This window comes from Macaca fascicularis, chromosome 1 (assembly GCF_037993035.2).
Source record: "Macaca fascicularis isolate 582-1 chromosome 1, T2T-MFA8v1.1".
Taxonomy (NCBI): domain Eukaryota; kingdom Metazoa; phylum Chordata; class Mammalia; order Primates; family Cercopithecidae; genus Macaca; species Macaca fascicularis.
The window spans coordinates 64,692,841-64,710,790 of NC_088375.1; the positions used below are offsets into that span (position 1 = coordinate 64,692,841).

Sequence of the window (17,950 nt, forward strand, 5' to 3'; positions counted from 1 at the left end):
CAGAGTTGTTCAGGAAAAAAGATTTGGGTCTCCTCTTTAATGATGACTAGAGGGAAGGGTGGCCATGTTGGAGAGCAATGGTGGGGATAGCAAGGGCTGAGGAAAAACAGCAGGAATGAGCCCAAAGTGTCTGGAGTTGCGGAGAAACTTGGTTAAGGGGAACTGGGTTTACAGGAGAGGGCAAGAGAATCCCCCGAATTCTTTTTGGTTCAGTAACTCAGATCTTCTCTATCCTATCATTTTACCAAGCAGGAAGGTGGAGCCAGAAGGAGGCACATACTTTATCCACAGTACAACCAGTAATCCCCTCAGGCAGTGCTTCTTCCAGGAGGAAGGTGTTGGGGTAATCTGTCCTGCAATTAAGCTGCTGCAGCGCTTAAGGAAGAGCAATGCCACCAGAGAAATTCCAAGGGAGTTCCAGCCCTCACCTGCCTGAGCTCACTTCCTTCATGTGACATATATATATATATAGATACAAACAATTGGAAGCCTTTCAACTTGAAACAGGCTTCTAGGAGACCAGAAGCAGCAGCCCTTCCTGAGCTCAGGTAAGAGACCTTACCCTCTACTGACACTGCTCACATTGTTCTGGGGATCACCTACTTCTCCCAATCATTTACCCAGGTTTGTTCAAGGTTACATCTAAAGGACCATTTTCCATGAGGACAAAATCTCTTTGAGGACAAATAATCATCATGTTTATCTTTGTACTTCAGTACCTAGCACAACATTCAAGACAGTGGGTGCTCATTAAATGCTCATCAAATTGTTAGTTCAAGACAACTAATATCGATCTCTACTTAAAATGAATTGATCACTTACTCTGTACTAAGTGTATAAATCATAGATTATTTTATTTAAATGTCAAAACAATTTCTGGGTTAAGTTTAATTATCACCATTTTGGGGTTAAGAAAATGAAACTCAGAGGTGAGCTGACTTGTCCAAGATCACACAGAGGTAGGGTGGCCAACTCATTCAGTTTACCTGTGGCTTTTCCAGTTTTAAAACTGAAATTTCTGTATCTCAGGAACCACTCCCCACCCCCCAACCTCAGTCCTGGGTAAACTGGAATGACCCACATCAATGGGAACTAGTAAAGCAAGGATTTATTTGGACCCAGCTCTCTTGTCTCCAAACACAGAGTTCTCTCTGATTCTTTTGGGTTTGGTTCGCTTTTTTCCTTTTCCTACATTTGACAGTATCTCGAGTGGTCACAAATGTAAAAAATGTCTAGCATATTGCCTGGCACATAGGAAAAATTCAGTAAGTGATAATGATTATCAGTGCTGTGCCAAGCTATGGAGCCAGTCATATATATATGGATGTGTACATACATATATATATATATAATGTGTATGTATATATATGTCTTTATACATTTTATGTATGTTATTTCTTTCAAAAATATTAAAGTAGTTGAAAAAATTGAAAAATTAAAAAGTAGGTTTATTACAACTCATGACTTTAAGTTTAAATATTTTATTTATGCCCCAAACAAAATTTATTATAATTTTACTGTCCTGGTTTTAAGGGAAAGAAACTCATCAATAATATTTTCATTATATACTTTTGAGAAACAAAGTTAACCATTAAGAATGAAACATGAAAACATGTGAATAGCGGTACATATTTTTCCTTTTGCTTCAATATTGCTCAGCATGGCACAGTCGAATTTTGTCTTTATTTAAAATTTTGATATTTTGTTCCTCATAAACTTTTAAATTCATTTTGATATTGCATTAAAATATTTTTACCTTGATTACTGAGGTTTTTTAGTGCTCCTTTAAATTTTGCACCCAAAATGAGTGCCTCAATTGTTTTACCCTAACCCCAGCCCATTATCATTTTATCTTAAAATTCAGCAAACACCCTAACCTGCTCTCTTACTGAGGATCCTCACACAAGAATAAAGAGTTCCGTCATTGCCTTTCTTCTCTGACTTTTGGGACCATTTGCTTGGTCTAGGACCTGAGTTGCAGGGCCAGGAAAGGATGTACTCTCGAATCCACCCAGGAGTGCCTGACTACAGTCCTCCTGCAGAGGACGCTGTAGAGTCCCAGACACTTGAGGGTTAGGTGGAATCAGGCTGATTGCCCATCCACGTCTTGCCTTTCCCTGGCAGTAGGCTTGTTATGAAATCATTGACTTTCTATTTGCCTCTGGGGCTTAAGCGAATCTGTTATTCTCAAATAACCTATCTGATCTCAGACAAATGCCAAAGAGAGCTCAGTTTATTTGCCCTGTGGGTGGCCATAAAATCCAGACAATTTCCCCCCAGGTGTTTTCCATGGCGCAGCCACAGCTTCAGTGAGATTCCGTTTCTCCCCAGTTCCCCTGTAGGTCTGAGGGGACCAGAAGGGTGAGCTACGTTGGCATTCCGGAAGGGGAGGCTATATGCGTCAATCCCCTAAAACAAGTTTTGACATTTCCCCTGAAATGTCATCCTCTGTCTAGTCACTGCAAGTGCCTGCTGTTCCAGGCCTTACCTGCTGGGCACTAACGGCGGAGCCAGGATGGGGACAGAATAAAGGAGCCACGACCTGTGGCACCAACTTGCACTCAGACTCTGAACTCAGATCTGAAAGCTTCTCTTCACGGGAGGCTCGGCAGTTTTTCTTAGTAAGTTACGTGGATGGGCCACACTGCTTGAGGCCAGATAAGGCTGTTCTGTTCCCCTGTCCCCCTACCCTCCACCCCGTGGACACTTGGAGGAGGGGAAATCAGTAAGTCATGCTCTCTTTGAATTCCTAGCTCCTGTGGTCTCCAGAATTCAAGCATAAGATGAAAGCCTCTAGTCTTGCCTTCAGCCTTCTCTCTGCTGCGTTTTATCTCCTATGGACTCCTTCCACTGGACTGAAGACACTCAATTTGGGAAGCTGTGTGATCGCCACAAACCTTCAGGAAATACGAAATGGATTTTCTGAGATACGGGGCAGTGTGGTACGTAAGCGGGTATCTACCTCTCCTGGAAGCCTCTTCCTTCCTTGTCCGTTTCTCTTTCCTGGCAGTCCTGACAGTGTAATCATGAAAAGAGGCAGGCTGGGGACTCCTTACCCGGCGGGGGGGTGGGGGCGGGGCGGGGGTGTGGGTGTATTCCCAAGAAATAACTGTAGTTCAAATATGTAAAATGTTTTGGGAAAGGACACCTCCCACTAGTTCTTGGCAAGCAGTGGATGAGAAGTCTTGATATTGAAGACCCTGGCAGCAGTCACTGACTCATCCTTGTTCACTTTGTCTTCTTTTGTTTAGCAAGCCAAAGATGGAAACATTGACATCAGAATCTTAAGGAGGACTGAGTCTTTGCAAGACACAAAGGTATGCGCTTGGCCCAGACCAACTCTGGGAGGAGGTGTGGAGTGGGAGCATCTCCATCACCCTGGTCTTGTCTCTGCTCTCCCCTTTCCCCTCACCAGCACACCTGTGTTTTTTTTTTTGCAGCCTGCGGATCAGTGCTGTCTTCTACGCCATTTGCTACGACTCTATCTGGACAGAGTATTTAAAAACTACCAGACCCCTGACCATTATACTCTCCGGAAGATCAGCAGCCTCGCCAATTCCTTTCTTACCATCAAGAAGGACCTCCGGCTCTGTGTGAGTGTGGATCTTGGGTAACAGGATGCCTCTCAGCACACAGCTTCAATGGCTTAGCAACTAAACTCTCTTTCCTGCCTCCATTTAATGGAGGGAGAAACTGAGTCCAAAAATTCTAATAATCTGTGTTGAGGTTATAACACAGGTTATAATATAGGTTATAATAACTCAGTTTTATTGACTTTTGGGTATATGCTCTGGACAAAAAGTACTCTTTGCAAAGTCTAAAGAACTATAAGGTGTTACTTGATATTAATGATAACTCTATTATCTTTGAAATTATACTTTTCCTGTAGGTGAGGTATTCTACAGTATATTAGTGCATCCTCTGTCTAGGCAGTCAATTAATAGACCATTGAACTTGACCTAGGAATTCAAATTTCTTTTTTTCCTTCATGGGGACTCAAAGAGCTCTGGGATAGAGCTCCTAGAGTACAGCTGGGGGTTGTGGGGAGGCCAGATGGGGTACGGGAACGGCAAATGCCTTCAGCACTGCCTGCCTGTTTCTAAAAAAGAAGCAATGAGTTCCATGTTTGAGCCTAAAAGGTAGCTTCCTCTCCTAGCTGATGATGAACTTAATGATTCCAAATGTGAGGTCTGAAAGAGCTTCTCTATAGGAATAAGCATCCTCAGGGTTGTGGGTGAAAGAGTATAATTTCTACCTGCTTCATGTCAATGGCAAGGGCAAAAAATCAGAATCTGTAATATAATCTATTATTCTTTGGGTCCTTCCCAGCATGCCCACATGACATGCCATTGTGGGGAGGAAGCAATGAAGAAATACGGCCAGATTCTGAGTCACTTTGAAGAGGTATGTGCAATTTTGGCATTGATTGGGATGGGTGTGTTTTAAGAACTGAGATCATAGGTGGGTGGGATGGATATTGCAGACACCTCTTAGACATCCTGTAGCCTTCAGGTTCATAGCCCTCTGAAATCATGATGCCCAGCCCTTGCTTTAACCCAGGGGACACCCATCCAGGCTCTAGAAGAGTACCCTCTCTGGGTGATGCTCTGGAAATGGAAAGGGAATGGCCATGATTCCAGAAGCCACTACAGTGACATTTGGATCTTTTAGCTGCACAAACCAGAGGCAATAGTTTTTCGATGTTCACACACTTGTACGTACCTTTGAAACCTCACAATTTCACACACACCCATGCCATTCAATTTCTCACCTTCCCACCTTCTCATGTCTGCCAGGAAGGCCTGGAATTCACTCCTCACTGACTAAATCCTACTCATCCTTAAAGACTCAGCCTGGGCATCACTTTCAGGAAGGTGTTGGCTCCTTCTCTCAGAGTTAGAGGCCTCCCACATCATCCTGTGGGAATTTCATCCCTTTATTCACCACACTACATTTTAGTTGCCTGTTTTTGCCAATCTCACTCAACTGTGGATAGGGATTGTGCCATTCACCTTTTCATCTCTAACCATCAGCCAGGTGATTGGCATAATCAATATCAGTTCAACTGATGTATGCACAGTAGGCAACCCCTACACACACACACACAAACGCACAGGTGCACACACGCACACATTTCTTAAAGAAAATAGCTTGATTACTTTGATCTCTGTGATACAAGAGTCTTAGGTAGCAGTTTTGCTTCTCTATCCCTTTGCACCTCAGTTTCTGTACATAAGACCAGGGTGATGACCTCAATGATTTCCCTTCCTTGTGTGAGATCTTGAGATTCTATAACTTCTTCAAGGGCTTCATCTTGAAAAGAATGCTCTGCTCACAATTGTCAGCAGACCTATACATAAAAGAGAGAATTAACCGTGGAGCAAATGTTGTCTCATGAGTTGCTAACAACATGGGTGTGTATCTCTTTCAGCTGGAGCCTCAGGCAGCAGTTGTGAAGGCTTTGGGGGAACTAGACATTCTTCTGCAATGGATGGAGGAGACAGAATAGGAGGAAAGTGATGATGCTGCTAAGAGTATTCGAGGTCAAGAGCTCCAGTCCTCAATACCTGCAGAGGCATGACCCCAAACCACCATCGCTTTACTGTATTAGTCTAGTACTGGTCACAGTGTATCTTATTTGTGTATTGTCTCCTTTTGTGATTATCTTTATGCATCCCCCATCTTAATTGAGACCGTACTTGTATAAGATTTTTGTAATATCTTTCTACTATTGGATATATTTATTAGTTAATATATTTATTTATTTTTTGCTATTTAATGTATTTATTTTTGTACTTGGGCATGAGACTTCAAAAAAATTCACAGATTATATTTATAACCTGACTAGAGCAGGTGATGTATTTTTATACAGTAAAACAAAAACTTGTAAATTCTAGAAGAGTGGCTAGGAGGGTTATTCATTTGTATTCAGTTAAGGACATACTTACTTATTGCTGATGCTGTGTGAGATATTTGAAATTGAACCAATGACTTCTCAGGATGGGTCGTGGAATAAGTTTTGATGTGGAATTGCACATCTACCTTACAATTACTGACCATCCCCAGTAGACTCCCCAGTCCCATAATTGTGTATCTTCCAGCCAGGAATCCTGCATGGCCAGCATGTATTTCTACCAATAAAGTTTTCTTTGCATAACATCTGTTTGGAGTTTGCAAATGTTTCAAGAGCAGAGACCATGTTGAGGGTAAGTTTGAATCTCATTTCACCCCAGGTCCTCTTGCTCCTTTGAGGAAGAAGATGTAGGAACCTTCCCTCTCCTGCAGATTTCGTCCTCAGCTCTGTCTCCTAATTCACACTGCTCTGACCCCATGACTGCCCTCCTCTCAAAACGACTGTGACAGTGAGGGGCTTCAGCCATCTCTGCTTTCACCTCATTAGCTTGGAGCACTGACCTCTCTATACCTCTGTTTTCTTTCTCACCCCATACTCTTGCAACACAAATTACAATGGGCATGAGGCTCTATTATAAAGGTTAAAAACACACAGGTACAAAGTGTAGGTCTAGAGTCTTGCCCAGGGTGTATGAGCCCCCTTTTGGGGCCCTCCCATTTTGGATTCTGTCGAGCCTCAGAGTTTAGGTTGTTACCAGATCAAGTCCTTATCTTTGTGTCCAACTATTATGTCAGTGTTTTCTTTCCAGGCCCACTTCCGGTTAAGTGTCCCTGGACATCGAGAAGCCAGAGTTCTGGCCTGGCCTGGTTCCTTCCTTCTTCCCCCACCTCACTCTGAAGTGCACCCCCAGTTTAGGTGCTTAGTTTTCTCAGTCTCAGAAACAACAGTCTCAGGCTGATTCCCTGGGTCCTAAAGATAACTCTCCTTACTGCTTTAATTTCTACTCCCTGTTCTTAGTCCGGGCCCTGATATAGATTCAATGACTTTAACTTTTAATAACTCTCATTATACAAGTAACAACTGCCCAACAGAAAAAAATTTTGGAAGAAAACAGAAATATAAAGAAGAAAATTAAAATCGCCATAATCTCACCACCCGCAGACAACCACCTTTTAACATTTACACTTATTTTTTCCAGATCTTTTGTGATGGGTTCAAATCATGACTCAGCTCTCATTACCTGAGCAATTTGTGGGGGCAAAACTGAACTTTATTTGGACTTAGTTTCTTCCTTTGGGAAACAGAATGGTAATATCTACTTTACAGGGTGACGGAAGAGGTGGTCTTTTATGTTCCGTTGATTTACTCCCTTGCTTTTGTTAAGTTCTTACTCCCCACTATTGTTGCCCGTTTTTGATCAGGTTTTTACCCTTTTCACTCGTTATCTATCAGATTTTTCAGTTGCATGTTTCCTGATTCTCTCTGACCAATCTGATAAACAACTCGGCTTCAACTCTGAAGAAACAGAGTTGAGAGGTCAACTGCATGGAACTCAGTGCTAAAATTAGAACACATGTAGCATCACCTCTAAGGGATGCTACATGGCAAGGAGGAAGCTGCTTTCATCTGCTAAGGATGTGGTGTCTCCCAGATGGCCATGTCTGAGTTTGACCACAGAGCTAAAGACACAGCTACTCTATTTGCTTCCTAGGAAACCTGTTTTTGTTTGTTTGTTTGTTTTTGAGACAGTTCTTGCTCTGTTGCTCATGCTGGTCTTGAACTCCTAAGCTCAACAAATCTTCCCACCTCAGCCTCTCGATTAGCTGGGATTAGAAGTGCATACCACCACACCCAGCCAATTTTGTATTTTTTGTGGAGACAGCCCATTGCTCTGGCTGGTCTCGAATTCCTGAGCTCAAGCGATCCACCTGCCTCGGCCTCCTCAAAATGCTGAGATTACAGGACTGAAGACACCATGCCCAGCCTTAGGAAGCATTTTTGACTCTCTGAAAGTCTGGAGGATAGGAAGCCTTGGTCTTTGGGGACTCCATGTCAGTATGTTGCCACTGACTTGTTACCTCTTTGCCTGTCTATTCCTTTTCCCTGCAGAACCCATCTTCTCCTCTGAGTCATTTGTCTCTTCTCTTTGACTTACTGTAGCACTACATAAGGGAACTCAACAATGTTGAATAATGAGGAATTCAACAATGGAGACATCAAACTAGACTGGAGGTTAAGGGAAAACTGCACGAAGATGGGACCATTGAGGACAAACGCTGAAGAATGGTTTATGGTAGTCACTTCTGATTACAATAACCAAAACGATTATTGTCAAGTATTAAGCACTTAGCATGTGCCAGGCATTGTAATGGAAACTTCACATATAGTACATTATTTAATCCTTAAAACAACCCTAGTCTTATTAAAACAACTAATCTTATTACCAGTTTGCAAATGACAGCGTGCTCACAAGTGGTAAGTAATTTGTGCAAGGTTTTACAGCTAATAGAAGTCAGAACCAAGATATGAATGTGGGTGGTCTGATACTACAGCCCTACATACTTTTGGACTTTCTTGTCCTTTTTCCCAGCAATGGCATCTTGTATTCAGAAGCACAGCAGAAAGGAATAATGAGCTTTTGTTTCTTAGAGACATGAGTAAACATTCTGACTCTGACTCTCACTATCTGCAAGGTGGGGATATTACTTGCCAGACTGAATGGATATGAGGACTAAATGAGATTGCAATAGCTAATTTGTACCAGTACTTATAATGTAAGTATTCTAAGTGTGTTACAAATATCCACCCATCTAATTTGCACAAGAGCATGATGAGATATTTCCATTATTATTCCCATTTTACAGATGAGGAAATTGAAGATGAGAGGTAAAATATCATGTTCAAGTTCACTAACTACCAATGGTGGAGATAAAATATGAATGCAGGTGGGAAGAATGGAGAGCTATGCTTTTAACCCCCTGACTCTGCTGGATGGGTAGAATGCCCAGTACATAGAAAGTCCCTGACCAGTAGCAGCTCTGGCCATTATCAGAGGCAAATGACGAGGCTTCCTACCAAGCTACAGCACTAACAATTAACTTCCTGGTGCAACTTACCTCTGTGACATCTGTGCTGAATTTTGTTTCTCTATGGGTTCAAATCTTGTTTCTTCAACAAGCAGAGCATAAATTCCTTTGGAGATGACAAGATAAACATGTTAAATCTCAGGTTGACCTGTCATCTCTGGTTAATATTAGCGGTTAGACCTTAGATAGGCCACTCCCCTTCTCTGGAAGGAGTACATATTCTGCTGAGAGACTGAATACACAAACAGATAGTGGCCAGGCCATATCTAAAAATAGAACTCTGAGGCACAATCTGCAACAATCAGCCCAGGAAACCAATCCATTATCTACAGTAACCAGTCTAGGAAGCCAGCCTGCTCTCACTATGTCAGACTCGCAGGAAGTAAGATCACTGTCACCAGCAATGAGCCCTGGAAGCAATAACACCTTTAACAATTGCCCCCGAATGGGCAGGACTTGGTTAATAATTGACAGCTTCCCTGATTTTTGTCCCTGCTTTCAACTTAGGATCGGCCAGAGAGAGTAAAATATATAAACCCCAATCACATAGGATGTTCACTTCTAGTCAGCATGCCTACAACTTCTCCATGCAAACAGCCTCCAGTCAGGGGATACCTGAAGCTTTTCTTCATTCAGCTTTAAAACTTTCCTACTCCTCTGTCTGCCTTGACATCTCTGCCAAAATGCAGGTGATGATAGCTGACTCCCTCGCTAGAGGAAGCTCTGAATAAACAGACTTTGCTTGTTCTCATTTGGGTGATTTTCAATTATTTCCACACTGCATTTGTAAAATGACAGGGTTGGGACAGATGATTCTGGGTTCTAGAAACTAGATGTGTTACCACTGTCTCAGGGAACCAGATGTAGCTGCTGCCACCACTGCCTTCCATTGGCGAAAAGGAACCTGCATCGTTTCTGTATCACAGCTTTGGATTCAGAGTTCGATGAATGCATCTGATTGCACAGGCTGAGGTGAGGTCATGTACTCTGGACGACAAGAAGGCTGGACAAGCTTCCTCTGATGAGAGACAGGCTCTTTCTCAAAAGGAGAGACATCCCAAACTTAGGAATGAGGTCCATGCCCAGATGACCAAAAAGACTTAAAAAAGTCTACTGTATCCCTCATTTCCACCATGGCTTGGGGTTGCTCAGATTCCCTATTTGCAAAGATTCAGGTCTTTTCTAACATACTCCACTGTAACTTTGTCTGCCTGTCCCTCTTCATATGGACGGAGAACAAATGAACCATTTCCTCGCTGGACTCTTAAGTTCCTGGTGATAGAACTATGTTGTCTTTTTAGCTTTTTAGCCTGCCACACCCTACCCCATCTCAGCACAGTATAATACTACATTATTAATAAAGACTGAATCTGAAAGCAAGATAATGGAAAGTGTTTTTAAAAAATATATCAAATGTAATTGCTTTTTATTTGTAAATGGCTGTTAGCTAATTTTTTCATGAGTTAAAGGCCTTTGGCTTTTGTTAGAAAACAGATAAACAACCCTGCTCTGCAAACTGGGCCTTGTTCACGAGAGGCAGTACAATAAATGGTAAAAGAATGACTGAATATAGCCACTCCCTTATTTCACTGGGAGATTGGGAACAAAAAAAGTGACTTTGCCAGTTCAATTCAACTCTCAGGAGCACAGTGAGTCAATCACTTAACGGGAAGAGAGTAGGACTCAGAGGCCTGGAGGCAGGAAGCCATGAATTGTAAGAGCGCTCACACCTTTCTGTGTACACTCTTAGTCTTATAGAATGTTAGAAGTGGGAGAGAACGGTCATAGAGAATATGCAGATCTACATGGAGAATACGCAGATCATTTTCGAGGGTCCAGAGAGGAAAAGTGATTTGCCAAAGGTTATACAGTGAGTTATGGCCGAGTTAGCAATAAAATTCCATTCCTGGCTGGGCATGGTGGCGCATGCCTGTAATCCCAGCACTTTGGGAGGATGAAGGGGGTGGATTGCTTGAGCCAGGAGTTTGAGACCAGTCTGGGCAACATAGTGAGACTTTGCCTCTATAAAAGAAAAAAATATATAAATAAATAAAATAAAATTAGGCGAGAGGATCTCTTGAGCCTGGGAGATTAAGGCTGTACTTAACCTTGATCCTGCACTATACTCCTGACTGGGTGACAGAGTAAGCCTCAGGAAAAAAAAAAAATTCAAGTCCCTGTACTTCCACGTCCAGTAAACCTCAGTTCAATTCAATAAGAACTAAATGTTATCCAGATTACAAATGAAGAACGTATTTATTCATAGATGACATAATTATCTAGGTAGAAATATCCAGTAGAATTTACAAAAAGCAGCAAACTATGTGCAATGGCTCCTGCTTGTAATCCCAGGACTTTGAGAGGTCAAGGCAGGAGGATCACTTGAGCTTAGGAGTTCGAGGCCAGCCTGGGCAGCAGGGTAAGGCCCCGTCTCTACAAAAAATTAGCTAGGTGTGGTGTCAAGCGTCTGTGGTCCCAGTTACACAGGAGGCTGAGGTGGGAGGATTGCTTGGGCCCAGGAGGCCGAGGATGCAGTGTGCCGTGTTCCCACCACTGCACTCCAGCTTTGGTGACAAAGGGAGACCCAGTCTCAACAACAACAACAAAAGCAACTAGAACAAATAAGAAAGTTTAGTGAAATTGCAGAATACAAGATCAATATACCAAAACAAATTGTATTTCCATACACCAACAATACACTATTGGAACTTGAAATTTTTAAAGATTACTAATTATAATAGCATAAAAAAATGAAAATACTTGGGGATAAATTAGGGACAGAAGATTTAAAAGATCTCTACTGGAAACTGCAAACCATTGCTGGGAGAAATTAAAGATGATCTAAATAATAAATATATACCATATTAATGGGTTAAAAGATTCAACATTATTAAGATGTTCTCCCCAACTTGATATATAAACTTAAGGCATTCACAATAAAAATTCCAGAAGCTTTGTTTTAGGTAAAATTTATAAACCAATTTTAAAATGAATATAAAATGAAACAGATTAAAAATGGCCAGAACAATTTTTAAAAAGAAAAAAGTTGGAGGATTAATATTACCTGATTTCAGATTTATATAAAGCTATGGCAATTCAGACAGTATAGTATTGATGTAAAGATAGAAGATAGACAAATAGATCAATGAAACAGAATAGAATGTCTTGAAAAGACCCATGTATATATGGACAATCGATTTTCAACAGAGTACAATGGCAATTTGGTTAAGATAAAATAGTCTTTTAAAGAGATGGTGCTATAGTAGTTGGGTAGCCAAACAGCAACAAAACAAAACAAAACAAAAACCAACAAACAAAAACAAAAAAAAAACCCAAAAACCAAAATCAAAACCAAACAACAACAACAAAAACCCTTGGGTTCATATCTCACTTCATAATTAAAACTTAACTAAAAGTGGACCCTAGATCTAAATGTACAACTATACAACTTCTCAAAGAAAACCCTTGTGACTTTGGATTAGTCAAAATTATTTAGATATGACGGCAAAAGCGTAATCTATAAAAGAACAAATTGATAAGTTGTACTTCATCAAAGTTAAAAATTTCTGTTATTCAAAAGACATCTAAGAAAATGAAAAGATAATCCATAGTCAGGGAGAAAACATTTATAAATCCTGTATATGATAAACAACTTGTGTCCAGAAAACGTAAAGAACAATCAGAACTCAATCACAAGAAAACAATGCAATTTTCTAAATGAGTAAAAAGTTGGGACATCAATAAAGATAAACAAATGCCTGCTTCCACCTCCCCCCTCCCCCAAAAAACACATGAAAGGATGCTCAACATCATTTGTCAGTATGTAAGTGCAAATTAAAGCCACAATAAGATAGCACACCTATTAGAATGGCTACAATTATAAAGAATGACCACACTAAGTGCTGGAGAGGTTGTGGAAGAACTAAATGTTGGGGTCCGCGGGTTTCCTAAACAAAGGAATGAACACACAAGACAACACAAGACAAGACAAACATGGTGGCCACCTCAAATAGCGCGCTCTGCTTTATTTTATACAGTCGTTTGTGGAATGTTGCCAAGTCACAAGACACATTGTTGTTTTTTCTGACCTTTCCCTGACTTTCTGGATTTTCAAGATGTTTGCACATAAACAAGCCCCCAATGTCCTGCTTCGTTTGCAAGAGCGGGACTTATCCGGAACGCCTCGTTTGCGAGCACATAGTCCTCTACAACTAAAATTGTCTTATAGTGCTGATGATAAGAATGTAAAATAACACAACCACTTTGGAAAACAGTTTGGTGGTTTCTTAAATAACTGTATGACCCAACCATTCCACTTCTACATATTCATCCAAGAGAAAAGGCAGAATATGTCCATACAAACACTTATACATGAATGTTCATGTCAGCTTTATTTTTAAAAGTCAGCAATTTGAAACAATCTTAATGTCATTAACAAGTGAATTAACTAATTGCCTTAGATATGTGCATTATCTTGATGGTGGTGAAGGTTTTATAGGTGTATACATATGTTGAAACTTATCAAACTGTATACTTTAAATATGTGCAGTTTATTGCATGCTAATTATTGCCCAGTAAAGCTGTGAAAAATTCAATTCAAGATAATTTCTTTTCTAGGTATTGCAGATGTTACAAATGCATAAAGACAGTATGTGGTAGGGCAGTCACTGTCCAGCAATACAAGGCCCAATGTGATTAAGGCAAGACGTTCATGCAGGGAGGTCAGGGAAGGCTTTCTGAAAAATGGCTCCTTAGATTGGACTTTTAAGGTCCAATTTGATGTCAGTGAGTGGCATGGGAAAACAGAGACTTTGAAGTCCTGCTAGCCCAGGGAAGTGGCTCAATTCTGAACTAATATCAATATTCCCTATCACATTTATAGCATATAGTAGTTCAAAATACTTTTATTTAAATCATTTAATTTGCTTCTTTATGTACCATCTCCTATGAAAGTGATTGAGAGAGACTTATATGAACACATGCAATACAAAAAGAGTTAAGGCAAATAGATGAAACACTTGGAATACAGACAATATAATGAAATTGTGCTAAGATCATTCCACAAAGGATATATGATAAGGTTCTGAATCATAAGTTGGTAGAAGGATTAAAATTTGGCTCTGAACTTTCTAAAGGATGGAACAAAGAGAGAAGCATGATCATTACAACAAGTACCAAGTATTCTTTCCAACAACTTGGAAAAGGAAAAGAAAAAAGGAACAACTTACCAAGCACTTTGTCTAGGTTCTCTCATTCAAACCTCCCATACTCTGAACAGTGGGCCTATCTTTACAACCGATGGCAGAGACCAGTGATTTCTGGAGCTGTTATGGAGATGGTTAATATATGGAAGTAGCTGCATCTTTGTCTTACATAAAGGAGGGAACCGCTGCTGGTCTTTAAATGAATCTTTTCACTGAGAAGGATGCAGAAATAATCTGAAAAATTCTTTTCAGAGACAGAAAACCAGCTTTGGGGCCAGGGCAGTGGCTTGTACCTGTAATTCCAGCACTTTGGGAGGCCAAGGTGGGCAGATCACTGGAGATCAGGGGTTTGAGACCCGCATGATCAACATGGCAAAATCCCATCTCTACTAAAAATACAAAACTTAGCCAGGTGTGCTGGTGGACAACTGAAATTCCAGCTACTTGGGATGATGAGGCAGGAGAGTCTCTGAGTCTCTTGAACTGGGAGGTGGAGTTTGCCGTGAGCAAACATTGTGCCACTGCACTCCAGCCTGGGCAACAAAGCAAGACTCTATCTCAAAAGAAAAAGAAAAAGAAAAGAAAAGAAAACCAGCTTTGGATCATCTCAATCTATGATTAGATCAAGGTGATATGGAATTACTAATCCCCTAGCTTTCTTCTAGAAGCAAATGTAAATCCACCTCAGAGGAAGATACTATTACAATATGAAAAAAATCTGAAAGTATTAGAGAGGTAACAAGACAGGCATAACTATAGGGCCAAGGTTTGGGAGATGAAAACCCACAGAAGTGAGCCCAGTGTTGGGGGATGCTTTTCCCCTAGGGATGTAATCTAAATTCACAAAAATTAATGTAAGTTTGGAAGACTGAGAGGCTGTGAATAAAGGTATTTTTCTCACAGCCTGCTAAAGAAGGCTCTGGTAACCTCCTTTCCAGGTTTTGAGTTGGGATCTCAAAGTGCTACAACCTAGGAGTGAAACTGCCTTTGCAAAAATTATGATAGCGAGAGAAATCTGATAGAAAAATTATGACAGTGAAATAAATCTGACATAACTAATTCCATCTTTCTTGTAATCTTCAAGCTGCCCTTGTCCATTTCTGGGCATAAGCCAAGCTAACTATGGGAGGAATTTAGTTTACAGTTTAACTTTAAAACAAAGGTGATAATACCCTCTTCCTGAAACTAACTCACTCCTTGCTCAGGGACTGAAATTACCTGTGCAAAACTAAAATTAGCAATAAGGTTAGAATTATAGTTCAGGAGTCATGTAGCCAGAGGTCACAAAATTTGTAACCTCCCCGATTGCTCCTATAGATAACATTATGGTTGTCAAACCTAAGATTGGTATTTGAGGTATTATCCAGACCCTGCATTTTGATGGACCAGCTGATGGTCCACCTGAACCAGTAACCCATACCAAGAAACTTGCCCATTTGGCCTTGTGACTCCCACCCAGAAACTGACTCAGCATAAGAAGATGGCTTTGATCCCCTATGATTTCATCCCTGACCCAACCAATCAGCATTCTCCATTCCCTAGACCCCTGCCTGCCAAATATCCTTGAAAAGCCCTAGCCTCTGAGTTTTTGAGGAGGCTGATTTGAGCAATAATTCCTCCCATCCATTTGCTTGGCTATCTAGCCCTATGATTGTTAAACTCTTTCTCTGCTGCAATATCACTGTCTTGGTGAATTGGCTTTATCTGTGCAGTAGACAAGAAAAACCCACCTGGTGGTAACAGGAGAAATGGTAATTCATAAATAGGCTAGTTATACCAGGAACAGAAAACCAGCTTTAAATCATCTCAGTCTATGATTAGATCAAGGTAATATGGGATTACTAAACCCCTAGCTTCCTTCCAGAAGCAAATGTAAATCCATCTCAGAGGAAGATAATGTTAATCCAAGTTTAACATTATTTTCATAATTTTTAATATGCAATATCTGGAATTCAAAGACAACATATGAGGAGACAAAATAATGTGATACAAAATAATGGAAAAAATAATGTTATTTTTCAAAGAAAAACACAATAGAAATAGGTATACAGGGAGTGTGGATAATAGAGTTATCAAATATAGGCTTTATAGTAGCTATGAAAAATATATGTAAGGGAATAAAAAGCAAGACCATTTCAACAGAGAACTGGGAACTATAAAAAAACTTATTTGAAATTCTAGAACTGAAAAGATAATACAAATTTAGAATTCAATGGATGAAACTTGACAGAGATTAGATATAGATAAAGACAGAAAATATCCAGAAAAAAAATAGAGAGGCAAAGAAATGGAAAATATAGAAAATCATACAAAAAATAGGGAACACAGTGAAGAAGTCTATATACATGTAATTGAATTCCCTGAAAAAGAGGCAAAGAAAGTGGGGCAAAAACAATATTTCTAGAGATAATAACTGGAAAATTAAAAAAGCTGATAAAAGGTATAAGATCACAGATTTTAAAAATTCTACAACCCCAGCCAATCAAAATACAAAGAAAACACATCTAATCGCATTATAGTAAAACTACTGAAAATTAAAGACAAAAATATAATTTCAGAAACAATCAGAAGAAAAGAAAAACTAATTTCAAATGACTAAGATTAGCAACTGTCTTCTCAACAAAAACAGGAAAAGCCATAAAATAAGGAAATGATATCTTTGAATTGCTGGGAGGAAAAACAACTAAAAAGAAAAACAGGTACTGTCAACCTAAAGTTCTATAACCAGAGGAGATATGCTTCATAAATGATGGTGAATACAGATATAATATACTCTATCAAAATCTCAACTGGCATATTTTTTTTTTTTGCAGAAATTAACAAATTAATCTGTCTTAGTCAGAGTTCTCGAGAGAAACAGAACAAATAGTATATATGGATTGTAGAAGCTGAGATGTCTTGAGATCTGCAGCTGGAAAGCTGGAGACCCAGGAAAGCCAATGGCATAGTTCTAGTTTCAATATAAAGGCCTGATAACCAGGAGGGCCAATTTTATAAGTTCCAGTGTGAGTACAAGTCTGAAGGCAGGAGAAAACCGATACCTCAGCTTGAAGACAGTCAGGCAGAGAGTGAATTCTCCATTGCTCAGGGTTGTTTTGTTGTTTTTGTTTTTGTTCTGGAGACAAGGTCTCACTCCATGATGGAATGCAGTGGTGCAATCACAGCTCACTGCAGCTTTGACCTCCTAGCAGTTCAGGTGATTCTCCCACCTCAGCCTCCTGGGTAGCTGAGACTATAGGTTCACACCACCACACCTGGCTAATTTTTTATATTTATTATAGAGATAGAGTTTCACCATGTTGCCCAGACTGGTCCTGAACTCCTGAGTGCAAGTGATCCTCCCATCTCAGCCTCCCAGAGTGCAGGGATTACAAGCATGAGTCACTGTGCCCAGCCTCAGAGCTTTTATTCTATTCAGGCTTTCAGCAAATTGGATGAGGCCCACCTACACTGGGGAGGAAAATCTGCTTTACTCATTCTACTGATTCAAATGTTAACCTCATCCAGAAACACCTTATAGACATACCCAGAATAATGTTTAACCACATTTCTGCATATCCTGTGACCCAGTCAGGTTGACACATAAAATTAACATCACATGATCTTAAATTCATATGAAATTAAAGGAACCCAGAACAGCCAAAATTATCTTGAAAAAGATAAACAACGTTGGAAGAGTCACATTTCCCAGTTTCAAACTTATTACAAAGCTATGGTAATTAAGACAGGGTCGTACTGGTAAAAGACTAGACATGCAGATCAATGAAATAGTGTTAAGATCCCAGAAATAAATCCTTACATTTATG

General features: G+C 40.2%; 1 protein-coding gene across 1 annotated transcript; it reads left to right on the forward strand.

Moving 5' to 3' along the window:
• The first annotated feature begins 2,783 nt into the window (after positions 1-2,783).
• IL20 (interleukin 20) lies at positions 2,784-6,211 on the forward strand. Its single transcript, XM_045389223.2, has 5 exons — positions 2,784-2,942; positions 3,252-3,317; positions 3,441-3,593; positions 4,330-4,404; positions 5,432-6,211. The coding sequence occupies exons 1-5, from the start codon at positions 2,784-2,786 to the stop codon at positions 5,507-5,509; spliced, it is 531 nt and encodes a 176-aa protein (XP_045245158.1). The 3' UTR covers positions 5,510-6,211.
• Positions 6,212-17,950: the final 11,739 nt, after the last annotated feature.